The sequence below is a fragment of the Microtus ochrogaster genome, chromosome 10, assembly GCF_000317375.1.
Source record: "Microtus ochrogaster isolate Prairie Vole_2 chromosome 10, MicOch1.0, whole genome shotgun sequence".
NCBI classification, from domain to species: domain Eukaryota; kingdom Metazoa; phylum Chordata; class Mammalia; order Rodentia; family Cricetidae; genus Microtus; species Microtus ochrogaster.
Window position 1 is genome coordinate 31,341,259 of NC_022016.1, and position 16,978 is coordinate 31,358,236.

General features: G+C 36.1%; 1 protein-coding gene across 1 annotated transcript in view; it reads left to right on the forward strand.

Annotated features, from left to right (window-relative positions):
- Positions 1–16,978, forward strand: part of Ift74 (intraflagellar transport 74) — a 76,389-nt gene that overhangs the window by 27,771 nt on the left and 31,640 nt on the right. Inside the window, exons 9-13 of the mRNA XM_005352759.3 lie at positions 6,280–6,418; positions 7,061–7,123; positions 8,632–8,775; positions 11,190–11,230; positions 12,322–12,401. Of these exons, the coding sequence (XP_005352816.1) occupies positions 6,280–6,418; positions 7,061–7,123; positions 8,632–8,775; positions 11,190–11,230; positions 12,322–12,401 (467 nt within the window). The remainder of the gene's footprint in view (positions 1–6,279; positions 6,419–7,060; positions 7,124–8,631; positions 8,776–11,189; positions 11,231–12,321; positions 12,402–16,978) is intronic.

Consider the following 16,978-nt stretch of genomic DNA (forward strand, 5'->3'; position numbering starts at 1 on the left):
TTTGTAGACCAGGCTGGTCTCGAACTCACAGAGATCCGCCTGCCTCTGCCTCCCGAGTGCTGGGATTACAGGCGTGCGCCACCACCGCCCGGCCATAACCTTCATTTTTTAGATCCTCATTTTCCTGTGTATATTGTAGTTTGCTCTACTTTTTGTAGACAATCTCAACTTTATCTTTCAAGTTTTTTTCATATATTCTTTAGATTCTAGACCTTTTTTATTCTTTTATTTTTTTTCAGTAGATCCTGCTGCATTGATATATTCTTCCTTCCTCTCTCCCTCCCTTCATTTTTTTCATTCTTGTGTTTTTATTTGTTTGTTTGTTGAGACAGGTTTTTATATGTGTCATACTGGCTGTCATGGAACTATGTAGACCAGGCTGGCGACAAACTCACAAAGATTTGCTTGCCTCTACTTCCCAAGTGCTGGAATTAAAGGCCTTTGTGCTTGTTTCTTTTTTCTTTCTTCTTTTTCTTTTTTTTAAATGAATAGCTTTTGTGTCCCCAATTTTATTTTTTTCCAGCTATGGAAGCTTTCTTCATGAATGTTATTATTTTGCTTGGGGGTAAAGTGTGAAACTAAGTGCCTGATAGAAAAGTGTGTTTTTGCGATTTTGACTTTAGACATTCCCGTAGAGTGAATGTGCTGAACTCTTGAGGACATTCTCAAATGTCATTACCTTTCTTTCACGCTAGTTGTATTTCACAAAATCTAAATTACTTCCTATACATACAAGGCCTTGTAGGAATCATTTCAAGAACAGAGTGGTAAAAGGTGATTTAATATTAATATTTGGTGTATCAGATATAGCTTCATCTAAGCATTGTTTCTCTTTTAGCTTGGGCCTAGTATCCAAATTTCTCCACAGAAAAAGCAAGTTCTTAGCTTCCATAAAGAAGGAACATCACATGTCAGAGCAGAGATATGGAGGACTTTGTGCCTCCTCCTGTTTCCAGAATAGCTGATAATGGTAATTTCTGAACAATTTAAGTTCCTGTAATAGAAATCAAGTGGTTTTTCTGTTTTTTTTTCCATTGTTAACATGGGAAAAACTTGCTTTTTCAGTTACCACTTAACTTTCAGACTTGTAAATCTTACTATTGTTACTTCCTCGTCTATTCTCTGCTCTTGTGAGTTTATACTCCCCTTCACCTTTAACTTTTATTGTGGTCAGGTTTTGAATAGAAGCCAAAGTTAATAGGTGTATTCGACATGCTGCTCAAAGTAGAAATTGCCCTTTATTGAAAAGTAATATTCTTAGTGTTTATTTTCTATTTCATCGTTTATTCATGATGATGTTTCATATTTTGTGTACCTGTTTTCTCAAAGTCGTCATGTGTTTAAAAGGATATAATTATTTCCTGTCATTTTTAGAGGTTTTCTAATATTTAATCACTTGTACCTTTCTAAGCAGTTGCTATATTTATTTAAGATTTTTAAAGAGAAGATTATTACATCCAAGCAAGAAGGAAAAAGCCAAGTAGAGTAAGATTCTTTTTGAGTTACTGAAGCCTGTTTGCTCTTCGGTGATAAGAATTTTTTATTTTTCAATGCTGGTCCACTCGTTCATTGCTTTCAATTTGTTGATATGTTTAGCTTTATTTCTCTTCTTTTTGTCTTTTCATGTTTGCTAGAAAAAGTTACTTGCCTCCTAGATTTTATACAATAAAAGTTTTATATGAAATACATTTTTATCACTCTTTTAGAGCCAGAATTTGAATTAAGCTACAATGTACTCCACATCATTGGCTATAAAAAGGGATGCCTAGGTTATTTATGAAAGCTAGTTTTACCTGTACTTAATGATCTCTAGGAACACTTGGGCAGCCTCTTTGGTACACTTAGTACTGATGTCCTCAGTGGTATGCACACATGAGTGAGGAGGGCTAAGTAATGGAGAAGTGCTAGTTTTTCAGCCATATGGGATAAGGATAGTTAAAGAAAGGAAGTAGGCTACACAAAATTAACTAATATCGGTGAAGAGTTGCTGTTGAACAGAAGCAAATGAGGGCCCATGCTTTTAATCCCAGCTCTACAGAGGCAGGCGAATCTGTATGAGTTTGAGGTCACTCTGATCCTCATGTGTTCCAGAACAGCCAGGAGTAAATAGAAAGTCTCAATAAACAAAATATGGATGAAGAATAAAGTGGAGTCAAGGTAGAGCTGTGAGCCACTTGGGAGAAGGAGCTAGGGGGGTCATGTTATATTTATCACTTAGTAATTGTTTTCTATAGTGTACTAAAAGAAATTACAAAGATTAGAAATATCTTTCTTAATGAATTGTGGAATTAAAAGCAGCATATAGTACAGGTTCTCCTTTCAACCTATCTGCAGTGTTACTATGTTTAAAGTTGTAGCCCACGCTGTCTACAGGTCTCTCCACACATATGTGTGTTTTTAGCTAGGGGAGATCAACAGAGAATGAATGTTAAGATTGTGATGTCACACAAATCCCCAGACAAAAATATGTCTTTCAATGTTGATTTAAAAAGAAGACAGAAAGGGGGGGGCAGTTAAATAAGGCCATTTCTTTAGTTTTTTTTTTTCTCAATTTGAAGGTTATTTTGAATTCTGTCCTTTGAAAGAATTAATAACATCAGGAAGAAATAGAGTTTCCACTAGCTGGTGTATGTATTTAAGAACCTTTACACAGGAAAACCAAATCTGAACACAAAGCGATGATGCTGTTACAGAATTCATGTTCTTCTTATAGGAGGTTTCCAGTACAAGTTTAGGAATTTTGGCTTATTATGGGCAGTGAGATAAAAGTATGCTGTACATATTTTGATTTTGTTAAATAAAGTCCAGAAGTAATTTTGTCCTTCAATATTTTAGATATTTATACCACAATACAGTACATTTAAAGTGAGAGATTAACAGTTAGCAGTTAACTTTGTTTCTTTTCTTAACTACTGTGTGATTTTTGAATTTTAAAAGTTAAATAATAAATAACTTACATTGGAAATTATTTTTGAAAACTGTTTAATAATAGTCATCCAACTTCAGAAGTTTCAGCTAGTAATTTTTTTAATCTTGTAAATTTGTTTTAAGGTTAAAATTACTTTAGATTAACATTTAAATTAACATTTAAAATAAAAAATTATTAAAAATTTGATTAGTAGATGAACACTTTGTATATCACTATAACTTGATTTGTAAAGTGCTGTTGGCCACTTCCTAGGTTTATACTATTTCTGCAGTAGACAGTGTGAAAATATGATCATGTTAGTCACTAAAGGCAAGAATTGCTCTGCAGATTTAACCAACTGAATTTCTTTAGTTCAGCAACAACAACCAGACCTTAAGTATATAAGATCTTACCTTTCCTTTGTCTTTTTTGTATCTGAGACGGGTGTGCTCAAGACATCTATTCTGGTTCTTCTACGCCATCAGAAAAGCCTGTGTCACATGATCACGTTTCACTTTGTCTTAACCTTTGTACCCAGTGAACAGGTGATTAAGAAGCTGGTATTCCTTAGCAAAAGATTGACTAGAATTTCTTACAGACATCCTTGACTTTTTTATTGTAACAAATAGCAGTTTGCTTAGTTTTTGTATTTTGTTTCAAAATTTTATCAAAATATTAACAATTTTGTTTCATGACTTAAAGAGTATAATATTGAGAGTATTTTGAACCATGTTTTTAAAGCAGTGTGAGCAAAGCTATTTTGTATTTTGTTAGATTCAAGCATACCACCAAGTTTTATATTCCACTGCCTTTCAACATTGTTGTTTGCTTATTTTTATGGCACCTTGCTTTTATTGTCACTTTACTGCCAGGTTATAGCAGGGGCAAAGTGCTCAAGCCATCTAGAAACCTGACAGCCATTATATGACCTCAGAAAATAATATGTGCCTTCCTTGTGATGCAGTCTTAACCCTCTGAGAATAAAATACTATACAATGTTAGCTTTCATCTCACTACAGTGGACAGCGTAAGAAACAGTGTTTGTTGAGTAATGAAATGTAGAATGAGTTTTTCCAAAAAGATAGCTCCTTGGTTGGTGTCTTGGTAAATTAAAAAAAAAAAACAATAAATGACACTTTCTGCTTCAGATTTCTGTGAACTCATGTGTACTCACCTAAATTTTGGCAGTAGAAATCCCATTGTTACATTTTAAGGAAAAATATCAATGCCTGTTCAACAGTGAGGCAAAAGTAAATTGGAATTCCCATTGTCTGTTACATTACCTTCATATTTTATTTAGTTATTCTGAGACATTTGTAGGAAATGTTCTAAGTTTAGGTCCTTTTGCTAGTTGTAGGACATGAGGGTACAGAAGGTATCTGGATCTAATGCAGTTAGCTATTAATTGATTAAAGACAGTACAAATTATTATTTATGAGTGAAGGCCATAAATAATGATAGGTTAATCAGATTTTTGAAAACCAGTGAGAAATTCATGATCTGGGCACTAAAAATTTATGTTGATCAAACTTACTCTTTCGACTTTTCTTCCTTTTGTGACAGGTTCTCACTGTGCGTTCCTGTCTGGCCCAGAATCCCCTATGTAGACCAGGCTGGTCCTGAACTCACAGAGATCTGCCTGCCTCTGCTGCTTAAACTGGGGATTAAAGGCATTGGCCACCATACCTAACAAATAAATTCTGTCAGCTTTATTTAACGAAATGACTCCTGGTAGGTCAACCATACTCTAGAAGGACAGGCTCCACTCCCAAGAGAATTGCACAATACAAACTGCCTTGGGCTGGGGGCAGGAGAGAGAACTCAGAAGTTGAGGAGAAGGAGCTATGTGAGAGTAGAGAGGGCAGATAGGGGGAATAGTGTAGGGATCAAAATACTGTATATGATCCTCAAAGAATTAACAAAAATACTATTTTTTTAAAAAGGAACTTTCTGTAACCTATTAGTAATTGACTGTGTAGAAAATAAGATACAGGGTACACTAGTATTTCTTGTGATTATATTATTGCATTATTAGGGTGACTATTATTAAACAATGGTTATATTTTCAGGAAATTAATGTATTATGGTGCCAAATATGCTTGTTAAATACCCATTTGTCTTAGTTAGGATTTTTATTATTGTGAAGAGACACCATGACATGGCAACTCTTAAAAGAAAACATTTAATTGGGGTGGCTCACTTACAGTTTCAGAGGTTCAGTTCATTATCATCATGATGGGGAACATGGCAGCATGCATGTAGACGTGGTCCCTGGAGCTGAGAGTGCTACATCTTGCAGGCAACAGGAAGTCAACTGACTGCCACACTGAGAGAAGCTTGAGGAAAAGAGACTTCAAAGCCTGCCCCCACAGTGGCACACTTCCCAACAAGGCCATACCTCTCTTAACGGGCCATTTTCTTTCAAACCACCACACCATTGTATTTAAAGCAATAGGTAAAAGCACATTTAGGCAAAGTATGTTACTGATCTTATGGTATAATTTCTTTTTATGTTTTTATTAGAACTTTATTGTTGTTGTTGTTGTATGTCCATGTGCGTAAGAGTGCTCAGTTGACATGGAGAGTGTGGATTTGGTCTGCCCTTCTTTGGGTTCCATGGATTGAAAGATTATCAGACATGTACGGCAAGCACTTAGATTCCCTGAGCCATCTCATTCAACCTGTGATTTTCTTTTTTAAAAAGATCAAATTGTGGGGCTGCACAGTGGCCTAGTGGTTCAGAGCAATGTTCTTACTGAGGATTGGTGTTTGATTCCCAGCGCCCACTGACTCAAACTCTCTGTAACTCTAGTTCCAGTGATCTGACACCCTCTTCTGACTTCTGCGGGCACCAGACATACACATAGAGCACATACATATATGCGTCAGAACACTCATTCATGTAAGATAAATAAATCCTAAAAAAGTATTCATATTGCACTGTAGCTCTCCATATTGGCCAGTTCAGTCAGAGTGGCCTTGCTTTAAATGATTCATGTAGCAACTTTCTATACAGAGCTTGGCTTGATCAGAGAAGGCTGTGACTGACTGATGACTGAAAGTCACCATTGTAAGACGGGTATGATCACCAAAGGATTGTGAACCTCATATGTACATAGGCCTGAGATTGTGTGTGATAATCTTTCTTTCATTCATACATTTAAGTGGAGAATAAAGAATCTGGATTGGGGATGCAGAAGAGAAAAGTCTATGCTAAGGGGATCAAGTTTTATATACATTTTTTTTTTTTACAAGATAAGGACTTTCACACACTGAGGTTGATTTTCTTTTTAAGTATCTCTAAGTAAAATTATTTGATTCCCCTCCCCCCTCAATATACTAGCAGGAACATTTCATGCTCTTGATTTCAGGAAAGAAAAACAAATCCGAAGTGTAGAAGAAGAAGTTGAGCAAGAAAAGCAAGCAGCAGATGGCATTATCAAAAATATGTCTCCAGAAAAACAAGTCAAGTACATAGAAATGAAAACCACAAATGAGAAACTGCTGCAGGTAATATTACCCTGGACGGTGTCAATTGTCTTTCCTCCCGTCTTACCTTCCTTCCCTCTCTCCATCTTTCTCCCTTTGCTCCATTTCATGTATATGTAAGTCTTGAGCATAAGAACATGTAGGCAAAAGGTGTGAAAATGTGGCTAAAGATTAGAATTTTAAATCTTGATTTTAAGTGATGGCATCATGAGTTTGAAGGTTTCTGATGATGACTGTGATCAGAACACTGATAGATAGCTGTGATGGACTTAGGAAGTTGTTGACGGTGTGATGATGACTGTGATCAGAACACTGATAGATAGCTGTGATGGACTTAGGAAGTTGTTTACTGTGTGATGATGACTGTGATCAGAACACTGATAGATAGCTGTGATGGACTTAGGAAGTTGTTGACGGTGTGATGATGACTGTGATCAGAACACTGATAGATAGCTGTGATGGACTTAGGAAGTTGTTCGTAGTGTGAGGGAAGGATTGTAGAACTAATGAAAAGAACTATTCCAAATAGGATAAAACCTTGGTAAGCTGTAGGCAATATGAAAAGATAGAAATTGAATATATTTACAAAATTTATTACATTTGTAGGTGAGTTATTAAAAAATGAAGAAAAATTATTACTTTACATTTGTCTTTTCCCCTTAGGAATTAGATACACTGCAGCAACAACTAGATTCACTGAACATAAAGAAGGAGAGCCTAGAAACTGTGAGTATGAGTCATGGGAGCACTTTCCTGCCACCGAGCTCAGAGATAATTCAGGGCAACATTGACCGCACTCATGCACGCAGCAGTTTACTAACAAAAGTTCAGTGTATTTTCTTCCCATTCTGGACCACAGAGGTCTCAGAAGGGCAAGAAATACATTATTTTTGTTATTATTTTTTTTTTTAGTAACTACTGTATACAAAGCAAATCACTGCCCTACGGTACTATGCAAAAAAATATATATATATATAACAGCAGTTTCGATACACTATAAGAGACTAAAGCCATATAAAGAGGAGGGAGGTAAATCATTTGAGGGTTTAACAGTGGATTTTCCTTTTTCTTTTTTTAATTTTTATTGATTCTTTGTGGATTTCATGTCATACATTCCTATCCCACTTATCTCCTTGTTTCTGCTTTTTTTTTAAAATAAAAAGTTTTCACAAAATAAAGGCATGTATATGGTTTTAAAACTGAAAAAAAATATGGCATAAAAATCTTTGTTTCTTACCCCTTTCAGGCAGAACTACTTTGACATTTATTTCTTCCTTACCTAATTTTGTGAGCTCTTTGTGCATATCACCAGTATGTTTATTTAATCTTCACAGCTATCTTGTAATCCTGTCAATATTTTTAATTGTGGAAAACTTCAAATGGGTTTCATGTTCGGAGTTGTGATATGATACTTGTGGGGGACCCTGCCCTACCCCCTCACACACACATTAATACCATCTTCTTGACTGTGTTTGCATAACTTTAGAGCTATTCTTCATTATTTTAAATTAGAGCATTGTATAATATTTATGATTAAAACAGCCTTGCAAATGAATAGATTAGTTGTTTTCAGGGGTTATTAATAATCTCCATTGAAAATGTACATTTTTAAGAAAATATTTATTTTATGTGTAGGAGTGTCTTATCTGCATGAATCTATGTGCATGAATGCCTGCTACCTGCAGAGGCCAAAAGCAGAGTATATAGTTCCACAGATCAATTGCTCAGTAAACAATAGGTTCAAATGTCAATATATTCATCATTATTGCTGCAGTCACTCTAGTTCTTTTTATCTAAAAGAATTTGATAGCATCTGTTTTATTTTAGTGGTGTGTGTGTGTGTGTGAAAGCGGAACTGTGGTAAACACACAGCAGCTGCTGTACCTGCATTCGTTTCTCGGTGTTCCTGTGACAAGCGGTCTCAGTCTGGGTTAATAAAGCTATAAACATTTATTTTCTTGTGGTTGTGGAGGTTAGAGTTGTGTGCCAGCAGAGTCTGCTCCCTCTGAGACTCTGCAACGTCCCAGTTTCTTCCTGGTCACCAGTCTCTGGCAGTATTCCTTAAGGCAGTGCATTCCCTGTGGTTGTGCCTGCGCTGTCAGTTGGCATTCTCAGCCTGGGCTCCAGTGTCGGTCTGAGGACACCAGGCACGTTGGACTAGACAGCCTCGTGACTTTATCTTAACTTTCTGCCTCTACAAAAGACCAACTGAAGTTTTCTTTTTTTATTCTCAGGAAATAGCACACTCCCAGGTAAAACAGGAGGCTGTATTACTACATGAAAAACTTTATGAGTTAGAGTCCCATCGCGATCAAATGATTGCAGAAGACAAGAGCATGGGATCACCAATGGAGGAGAGGGAGAGATTGCTTAAGCAGGTAGGGGGAGAAAGTTTGTTTATTTATTTATTTTAGACAGCATTTCTCTCTGTAGCACTGATTGTCCTGGATCTCATTCTGTAGACCAGGCTGGCCTCAAACTCAGAGATCTGCCTGCCTCTTCCTCCCAAGTGTGAGCCGGCACCCTATCTCCCAGACATTTATTTAAGAGCTTTGAATTAAGCAGAAAACCAATGTGATTATTATCAAAAAACAATAGTTAACTTCATCTCAATATGAAATACTGAGCCAAAAAAATGTCAAAAAATCTTAGTTTCTTAAATAATATGGTTTTGACGTAAATACTCATTTTTTATTTTTTGGTGCATATTTTAGCCATTGTTTCATGGATACTTCTTTATTAGTGATTTTTTTTTTTTTGGTTCTTCGAGACAGGGTTTCTCTATGGCTTTGGAGCCTGTCCTGGAACTCGCTCTGTAGACCAGGCTGGTCTCGAACTCACAGAGATCCGCCTGCCTCAGCCTCCCGAGTGCTGGGATTAAAGGCGTGCGCCACCATCGCTTTATTAGTGATTTAAGTGGTTAGGTAATCTCAGTGGAAATAGGTTCTATTATTTATATTTATCTCTACAAAAAGAAATATTCCAAACCTGATGACTCGGTGGTATCAGTGTCTTTGTGAAAAAAATGGAATATAACCGTCATATGAAATTATATGTGACATGATCATGTGTCATGTATTCTGTAGCATTCCCCTACTTTTTGGTTGCTTTAATTTAGCTATAAGTTACAATTACCACTTTATGCTGAGATATGCTGAGTCTATGACCCTTTGAAGAACTTTATCTTCATATAGGGCAGAGATCTCTCCAGGAACTCCTTTGAGTTCTTTTATTTTTATTTTTATTTTTTTTTTTGTGCCTTGTGACTTGTGTGTTTTTGGAAACTTATGGATCAGTTCAGTGACTGTGAGAATCAATCTTTCTAAAATGGTCTAAATCTTGGTTTGTACGATGTCTCAACAGGTAAAGGCTCTTGCTGCTAAGCCTGGTGGCCTGAGATTAATCCTAGGAACCCGTGTGGTAGAGGGAGAGCTAGTTTCTGCAAGCTGTCCTCTGACTTCTGTACTGCACTATAGTATTATTTATAATAGTAAATAAATTACAGTAAAATAAAATTTAAAAATTTTTAATCTAAAACTTTAGAAATTCCTTGCAAAGAAAAGATTTGGGGCAAGAAAGGAGACAGTACTCTTTAGTTGGATTGCTAGTTAAACCTGAGTTTATATGGGACTTGGTGTCAAACACTTTTAATCCAAAACTTGGGAGGCAGAAGCAGGTAGATCTCTGTGAGTTTGAGGCAAGCCTGATCTACATAGTGAGTTCCAGCACAGCCAGGGCTACATAGAGAAATTTTGTCTAAAAAAAATTGAGTTTAAGATAATTTAGGATTAATAAATGCATATATGTGTGTATACATATATACATCATACATACATACATATATACATACATATAACATTATGTGTATCCCAAGTACCACATTGCATGGTATAAATGTGCCCTAAAAGTTACTTATAGTTTTTCTGAAATTTGATTTTACTAGGGTTTCCCAAATCTGGTCGCTGTACCCTAGGGTGTAGGAGAGTCTGAGGAATTTGAGAAACTTACTGTTAACTCACCCATGTTGAAAGATATGTTAGCCTGAAAGAACATGGTAGATCAGTGTCCTACTTAGAGTTTATATAGCTAGGATGAAGCATTATTACTTAACAGCAACTTGGGGAAGAAAGGCTTTATTTCACTTAGGCTTCATAACATAGTTCATCATCGAAAGCAGGCAGGGAAAGAACCCAAAATAGGGCAGGAAATCTGGAGGAAAACAGGAGATGATACAGAGGCCATGAACAATTGCTGCTTACTGGCTTGTTCCCTACAGCTTTCTCAGTCTGCGTTCTGAACCAAGAACCACCAGCCCCAAGGATGTCCCTATCTACAATGGGCTGAACTCTTCTATATCAATCACTAATTAAGAAAATGCCATATAGGCTTGCCTACAGCTTGATTTTTAAAAATTATTCATTTATTTATTTGTTTAGAGACAGGTCGCTCTGTAGCCCCAACTGTCCTGGAACTCACTATGTAGCCCAGGTTGGTTTTGAATTCACAGATATCCACCTCCCTCTGCCTCCTGATAGCTGGCATTAGAGGTGTGTGTAGTCACACCAGGCTGTACAGCTTGATCTTGTGGAGGTATTTTCCCAGTTTAGGTTCCCTCCTCTTGGATAAGCTCTAGCTTGTATTAAGCTGTCATAAAACTAGCCAGGACAATAGGTAAGAGTGTATTTGAGGGAGAAGGCAGGAATCTGTGAATAGTTTCTTAGTGATGTTTTCTTTCAGATAGTCTAATAATGAGTTATTCTTTAAATGCTGTTTTCTTTTCATGTTTGTATAGGTTAAAGAAGATAATCAGGAAATAGCCAGCATGGAGAGACAGTAAGTACCTTTGAACCAGGACATCTTATATTCATTCATCTTTCATATTACCTCCTTAAGCTTTAATAGTACATGCATTATAGGCACTTTTCCTGTAGTTCACACTAATGATTTAATATTTATTGAAGTTTCAATTTTCAGCTTTTAATTCTCAGTCATTGCTTGATATAATTGCTTTGAAAAATAGCCTTAAGAGATAGCTTATGTAAGTTATATATTTAAAACATACAATTCAGAGCTTCTTGTTATATTTACAGGTAGACAACCAGCACTACCACTTGAGTCTTCCCAACAAAATCCCAAAGCTTTTAGCCATTGCTTTCCTTACCCCTCCTACTCTGTCACCATAGATTTGCCTGTTCTGGATGTTTGGTATGTGTAATCATACAGCTGTTGGTCCTCTGTGGCTACATGCTTTCATTTAGCCTAACGTTTTCAAGGCTCATCTGTGGTTTAATCCCAGTTAATATTCTGTCGTATGCATATGATATGTGCTATTTATTCATCAGTTGGTAGGCTTTGGCTTATTTCTATTTTGTGACTGTTAGGAATCATATTGACTTGAACATCTATGAACTAGTTCTGTGGGGGTTTTTACTTTTATTTCTCTGTGTAAATGTTCAGGAATTATAAATGTTCAAGATTGCTGGCTTATATGGTTACTTTGTGTTTTACTTTATAAATCACTTAGTTTTTCTGTCTTTTTAAATTATCTGTCGTTTCATTACAGCCATGCCATTGAATGTGAATTACTCTTTCTGTAACTTTCACTTGCAAATCCTTGGTGGCTCATGGTGTTGAGTTTCTTTTCTTGTGCTATTGGCCATGTGTATATTTTCTTGGAAGAAGTGTTTATTAATGCCCTTTGTTCATTCTCATGTGAATTTATTTTTGGTGGTATTGAGTAAAGTGAGTTCTTCATATATTCAAAATACAATCCACTTACTAGACACATGATTTAAAAAATACTCATATTCTATCAGATGTATTTCTTTGTTGTAGTTCTGGTAGAAGAAAAGTTTTTAATTTGATAATGCTCATTTATGTTTTTTTCTTTTCTTGCTTTTAAAGTTCATTAATATTTTTAACAGGTTAACAGATATAAAGGAAAAAATAAATCAGTTTAGTGAAGAAATTAGGCAACTTGACATGGATTTAGAGGAACACCAAGGTAATATATGTGGTATATTTTTGAATTTTTAAAACTGTAATTAACATGTATCTATACAGATTAATTTTTAATTGTGATCTCATTGTCTTAAGTTTTATTATTTCTCTGTGATTATTTTTCACTTTAACTACTGAAATATATTTACCAAGTATTATAAGTAGTATTAAAACAATTACTCTAATTGACTAAAATTTTAAGTAACCTACTGATTGTGTAAGGCAAGTATTTAATTTTTCAAAGGATTTTTTTCTTTTTCTAGTGAAGAAGGTGACAGGTAACAAATCTCACAAGCAGCCCAGAGAAATTTGATTTTCTGGTAGGGCACAGTTACGAGGGAACAAGCGCTGATTGTCCGATTTCCCCCAGCTGAGGCCTTAACAGTAGAAATTCTGTGGTGGGAGATGTGTGTGGGAGAAGAGGTGTGGGGGCCGTGATTCCTAACCAGCTTACTCTTGTTTTAAACAGTTCCCTTAACTGCAAACTAGTAAATGTCTTAGCTGCAAACTAGAACATTTTTCTCTTGTAGTAACAATGGCTAACTGTGTCTTCTTACCAGTTAGTGGGGAATGTCAGGGTAATTCACCACTAAATGACAGTAGACAGTCACAGGAGGGAAAAGAGTGCCTCTTCTTAAACGTCATTTTTACTTTGGTTTTAAAGATAGTAATTAGCCTTTTTGTCGTCATAGAAATGGAATTTGTTTCAGTACCTAGACAGAACATTCAGAAACCTTTGAATCCTAATTAGTCCATTTTAAACCTGTGAAAGCTCTGAGAAATTAGCAATTTGCTAAATTCTCTGTTAGAAAATAGTAGACTAGACTAAACCAGAGTTTTATTGACTTGAAAGTCTTAGTTCCATTGCCAAAGCCTAAGTTTGATTTTCTTATTCAAAGTATTTCATTTGTGAAATTACAGTGGTCTTAGATATACATAGTTCTATTTACATGTGGTCACTAATGGTCTTAATAAGGTTTCTAAAGGCAGGAAAACATTCATTTAGGTAAGTCAGCTTGCCTATGCCTTAGTTTCCTGATCTGGGAAGTGAGTATAATAGTAATGTCTCACTAAGGTTTATGTATTAAATGGCATTTGTGACAAAGAAAGGATTATAAAATAATACTAAGGTCCTGTTAATTTAAAATGTATTTACTCATTGTTTTCATTAATAAGATTATATATATTTATTGTTTGTAGCATGTTCTGAAGTATGTATATTTAATGGATCAGTCAAGCTACACATATTTTACTTCACACATTAGGTAATGAGAGTGACTCAAAATCCACTCTTCATGATCTTTAAGAATATACTACAGCCGGGCGATGGTGGCGCACGCCTTTAATCCCAGCACTCGGGAGGCAGAGGCAAGCGGATCTCTGTGAGTTCAAGACCAGCCTGGTCTGCAGAGCTAGTTCCAGGACAGGCTCCAAAGCCACAGAGAAACCCTGTCTCGAAAAAAAAGAGAGAGAGAAAAAAAAAAGAATATACTACATTGTCGCCTGACATGGTAGCACACACCTTAACTCTCAACACTCGGGAGGCTTACATTTATACTAATGTCTTACAATGGATCTCTTCAATTGAGTCTTATCTCACAGAATGTTAGATATTTTGTCTATGTTATTTTATTGTTGCTTTTTATATTTGTACATCTATTCTGAGAAATCTGATGTTTTCAGTTTTAGAAACTTTACAGATTACATCCTAAATAATTTCCTTCCTAAACTATATAGTTTTCTTTCTACTGAAATGATGTATCTGGGAGGTAAAATTTTTTACTAACTGAACTTGTAAGATAAATGGAATATGGAATGCTTTGCTTTTTGCTTGTTTTCCTTTTTTGTTTCAAGCATTTGTCATTTTTATTAATGTAGAATAAAACAATCTGTAATTATGTAATAGTGATAAAAGCATATGTAAGTATATGTAAATGTATAATATAAACATAGATGCATGTATGTATATTCACAGGTAAGTGTATTGATGTCTCCGAGATTTTTGTTCCCATTGCTCTGCTGTGATCCTCCTTGGTTATTGCAACAACTTGGGGGTTTGTAGAAGGTGACTTGTTAGAAGGTTACTTGTTAGTTCAGGACCTCATTACTTTCTGCCTGAACTATTGCAGTAGCCTCCTCACTGGTCACCCCACCTCCATTCTTACCCCTTCTCAGTTTTTACAATATAATTCTACAAAATGATTTATGTAAAATGTGGCTCAATATTCTTTCCTGCTTAAATATGGTTCACCTTGATGTACAAGATAACAGAATTTTTGTATGTCAAATTTGTTCTACTTAACTCTGATTCTGTCAGCCTCCTGTTCATCCCATAGTCACCTCTGCTCTGCCCCCTTTTAAACCAGGTCTTATAGGATTTATGCTTGCTGAGAACTCACTGTATACCCCAGGCTGGCCTCAGCTTCCCAAGGCAAGGATTACTGATATGAACCATCATGCGCAACTCTGTAGCAATCTATTAATGACAGTCTCCTCTGCTACCTTTTATTTCTCATTATCATTCATTCAACTATATTAGACTTTAACTGTTTGCTTTCATTTTTTTCTTTTTAATTGTTCTTTTGTTCACCGGACTAGGTTCTTATCCTATAAGATTTAGCGCAGGCATCCTCTTACTGAACATAACTCTGAACTTCCTTCCCTAACTAGTCTCTAGGCTTAGCTGAGTAACTTTCCTCCATGTTACTAGACCACACTGTGTGTTACAGTTGCCTACTTACGTGTTTGTCTTCCTTCTTAGCCTGTAAGCCCTCAAGGGCAGGGACTTCTTAACTTATGGCAGTAATCTAGTTCATCAACACTCTATCTGGGAAGTAAATGCTTGTGGGATAACCTAAACAATCCATAATTTAAGAGCGAAGGAATTATACACTGTTCTTTGGGTCCTCTCATTTTAGGATATAGGTTTGCACTCTCCAGAGAAAGCTTGACTAGAAAGATTTTATTACTTTCCAGAGGATCCCTATTTTGGATTCATGTTGTACAATAAAGTAGTATATTTTTGACTATGTCTGCATTTTCACCTAGGATGATTAATTTTGATTGTCAACCTGATTTAATTACAAAGCACTTAATTTGGTAGTGTATGTAGGAGAGTGTTTTCTCTGGTAACCATCTTAGGGGCAAGATCAGCTGAAATGTGGACAGTCCCGTCCCATACGATGGGGACCCAAACAGCATAGATGTTTCTCTGTGCTTCCTGGCTTACGTTATGTGTGCTGTTCTGCTCCTCCTTACCATGATGGGTGGACACCTCTGAAAATAAGCCAAAACAAATCTTTTCTCTCTTATATTGTTGTTAGAAGTGAAAAAAAAAAACTACCATAGACAATTGGTACCAAGCTGGGTGTGTTGGTATAAGTTGATAGTCTAGTATCCAGGAGGCTGAGGAAAGAGGATTGCTGCCAAGTTCAAGGATAACTTTGGCTACATACTGAGTTAAAGGACAACCTAGGTTACAGTGTCTCAAGTTCCTTTTTACTCACCTCCCCCCACTCCCCACCCCACCAAAAAAACTTTCTGAAATAGAAGTGATCCTTAAGCCTTTGGAATTTGTTTGTAGGAGGGATTTAGAAAAGTTTGAAGACATGATCTAGAGAATGCCAGGGATACTATAATTCTGGTAAGAACTAAGAAGAGCAGCATGTCCAGAGAGCAGGGATGCAAATAGAGTATGCTCATGAACTCATGATATTTTAGATAGGAACAGGACTTAGATCATGCATGTTTTATTCTGGCAGTGAACTTGGCAGTGCTTTGTCTGTGTCCTGAGATTGTGTGTGATGCTGAATTGGAAAGGACTGACTAGTTAATTGGGGAGAGGAAATTTCAGGGGAGATCAGCATTCAGGTGGTTGTGTAGTTTATGCTAGCTGCTTTTTTTTTTTTTGTCAGATTGACAGTGAAAATTGTGAGCAAAAAGCAGAGCAGAAAGATTTGAAAACTTGCCCTGTCTCCAAAATAGCATGTAAAGTTAGGGTCAAGGAAAGTGTGGCCCTTGAAGAGATTACAGCAGCTTGAACCACCAAGTAAATGTATCTTTAATTGTTACTTTTTTGTTTTTAATTAAGTGCTTACTACATAGTCCATACTGGCCTTAAAATCTTGGTGATCTTGCTAATAACTCAACCTCCCCAGTTGTGAACCAGATACCTTTTTCTTTTTAAAGTTTTGTTTTTGTTTTTGTTTTTTTTTTTATATTTTTGAGACAAGGTTTCACTGTAGCTTTGGAGCCTGTCCTGGAACTAGCTCTTGTAGGCCAGGCTGGCCTCGAACTCACAGAGATCCACCTGCCTCTGCCTCCCAAGTACTGGGATTAAAGGCATGCACCACCATCGCCCAGCCAAAATACTTTTTTAAAGTGTTACTTTTGTCTGAGCAAAGTAAAGTATGGAAAAATCATTGTTTCCCTGAGTAAGACAATCAGCTAGACTATAATAAAATGACAAAGCAGAGTATTAATAGAACCCTTTCTCTCAGGGATAGATAGATAGATAGATAGATAGATAGATAGATAGATAGATAGATAGATAGATAGATAGATAGATAGATAGATAGATAT